This window comes from Emys orbicularis, chromosome 1 (genome assembly GCF_028017835.1).
Source record: "Emys orbicularis isolate rEmyOrb1 chromosome 1, rEmyOrb1.hap1, whole genome shotgun sequence".
NCBI classification, from domain to species: domain Eukaryota; kingdom Metazoa; phylum Chordata; order Testudines; family Emydidae; genus Emys; species Emys orbicularis.
The window spans coordinates 364687497-364690235 of record NC_088683.1 but is presented as its reverse complement, the minus strand read 5'-3'; the positions used below and the strand labels follow the sequence as shown (position 1 = coordinate 364690235).

The 2739-nt window shown below is 44.0% G+C and overlaps 1 protein-coding gene across 1 annotated transcript; it reads left to right on the top strand.

Annotated features, from left to right (window-relative positions):
- The first annotated feature begins 798 nt into the window (after positions 1 to 798).
- Positions 799 to 1761, top strand: LOC135886553 (olfactory receptor 52K1-like). The gene has a single exon (XM_065414306.1). The coding sequence runs from the start codon at positions 799 to 801 to the stop codon at positions 1759 to 1761; it is 963 nt and encodes a 320-aa protein (XP_065270378.1).
- Positions 1762 to 2739: the final 978 nt, after the last annotated feature.

Genomic DNA, 2739 nt, shown 5'->3' with positions numbered 1-2739 from the left:
TATACTTGTTCTTCTTAAACTTTAAGTTTCAAGGGAACTAGGCTAAGCTTGGTTTCCCTAAGTTTTATTCTTAGTTTGTTTATTAGGTTTTGATTTAAGTTTAAGTTAGTCAAGTAAACCCTAGACAGCTTTGATAGTTCTTAGCATTTTCTAAGCACTGCATCCCTCACTCAAGAATTGAGAAACCTGAACTGCAAGGTTGGTCCTGTGTCTCTTACCACCAGGTTATCAAGGAAGGGTGTGAGTATGTTAACCAAAGCTTTCTTGCATATAATACTATATTATCATATGTATCTTTTGAATAGCAGTAATGCAATCATAACTTTGTAACTCTGGGTATTTTACCATTTACTTACTATTATGGATTTTAACAAAAAAAGTCTTTAAGGCTATATCGGTCTCAGTGTGAGCTTCCTGTCATACCCCCGAGGGTCCTTTGTAAATTCTGTGGAGCCTGCTTCAGGACAAGAACTTTTACGTTCTGATCAAACAGATTGGCAAGCCTAAAACCCATACTATTAATATTAATAATTAATCATTAGTAATATTATTAATTAATTAAAATTAAAATAAATTAAAAGTTAAATTAATAAATTAAATTCCCATATTATCCAAATTAATATTATCACTACACCCTAAATCAGGCTACACAACACGACTGATGAACTCAACAAAAGGTCAGTCCACTTCTTCCAGAGCTGAGATTGGCTCCTAGTATGTACTTAATTTACAGGGTCTGTTAATTTCATGTGTTATGTTTTATTGAAAGGAAAGACATTGATGTAAGACTTGCAAAAGATGCCACAACAACACAAATGGTCAGGTTCCAATGGCACAGGCTCTGATCCATCAGTGTTCTTCCTGATGGGCATCCCGGGGCTGGAATCTCTGCACCTCTGGATCTCCATCCCCTTCTGCTCAATGTTCACCCTGATCCTTCTAGGAAACTACACCCTCTTGTATGTTATCAAGACAGAGCCCTCCCTACACAAGCCCATGTTTTATTTCCTCGCCATGCTGGCCGTCGTTGATCTGCTTTTATCCGTAACCACCATGCCGAAAATACTGAGCATCTTCTGGTTTAATTCCAGGGAGATCAGCTTTAACGCCTGCCTGGTTCAGATGTTTTTCCTTCACTCGTTCTCCATCATGCAGTCTGCTGTGCTGCTGGCCATGGCCTTTGACAGGTACGTGGCCATCTGCAACCCCCTGAGGTACGCCACCATCCTGACCAATTCAGTGATAGCAAAGATCGGGCTGGCAGCTTTGGCCCGGGCTGTTCTGCTAATGCTCCCTCTGCCCTTCCTCCTCAGGAGGCTGCCCTTCTGCCAGTCCCACGTCATCTCCCATTGCTACTGTGAGCACATGGCCGTTGTGAAGCTGGCCTGTGCCAACACCAGGTTTAGTAACGTCTATGGGATCATCGTAACTCTCTTCATCATGGGGCTGGATCTGATATTCATCTTCCTATCGTATGTCAAGATCCTAAGGGCTGTCTTAAGACTGGCATCGAAGGATGAGCAGCTCAAGGCTTTGGGCACCTGTGGCTCCCACCTTTGCGCCATCTTAGTAGTCTACACACCAGTGGTCCTCACCTCAACAATACACAGGTTTGGGTGCCATGTTGCCCCACATGTACACATCCTGCTGGCCAATCTCTACCTCCTCTTTCCTCCCATGATGAACCCCATTGTGTACGGTGTGAAAACCAAACAGATTCGTGACCGGGTGCTTCTCCTGTTCCGAGGGAAGAGCTTCTAGGCTGACCAGGAGGGGGCTGTGGAGAGATCAGGAAGCAGAGGATGCAGGAGAGGATTTCTGAGTAACTTAGACAGCATGTTTGTGGGGGTTTTGTGTACGCTGGGATGGGAACTCCACCTCCGACTCACAGGGAGCAATACACCATCCCCTACACGAGCTTAGCGCTGCTGGCCGGAAGGCGATCTTGGCCATGACCTTGTCCTGTAACGCTGCTAATAAAGATGAGTGTGAAGGATCCTTGCACCTTCTCTTGCTGTGCTAGAACATCTTGGCTTTATTACTTATACACCCAGCCACAGCCACGGACATGCATGCTGCAGGAACAAATGCAGGTGTGGTGTCCAAACATTTGAGAGCCGATCCCAAGTTGTTTAACACTACCACACAGCGGCACAGTGCACCGGGTCGAGAAAGGGGGACAAGAAAAGGTGTATCTGCCTCAAAGAGCACTTCAAAACTCCCCAAATTCTCACCAGAGTGATCTCAGGCACAAAGTATTCAACGTTCACTTTCTGATACTGACAATAAATAAATGAAACAGAGTATTGTCTCCGTGTGTGTGGGGGGGTCAATAAAATACTCTGGAAAAAGTCTTGCTCTACTCTGCTATCACCTCTGTTCCTGTTACCTAATATATGCTGGACAGTATATAGATACATATCTATCATAAATATAGAGGACAGAGTAGCATAAAATCCCTCCTTGGCAGCTGTGCTGAATCGCCTTACCTGTAAGGGGTTAAGAAGTTCAAATAACCGAGTTGGCACCTGACCAGAAGGATCAATAAGGAAAGAAGATACTTTCAAATCTGAGGGGGGAAGGTTTTGTTTGTGTTCTCTCTTTGTTGTCTCCTCTCTGGACTGAGAGAGAATCCAAGTAGGTAGGACATCTCCTGAAAATATACCTGAAATTTGCCATCTATAATCACAGAAATTGTAAGTAGGGCAAGGAAATGCATTAGGTTATCTTTTGTTTTAG

Bases quoted from the DNA above. Each gene is read 5' to 3' on its own strand.
- LOC135886553 (XM_065414306.1), top strand. From the start codon at position 799: ATGCCACAACAACACAAATGGTCAGGTTCCAATGGCACAGGCTCTGAT.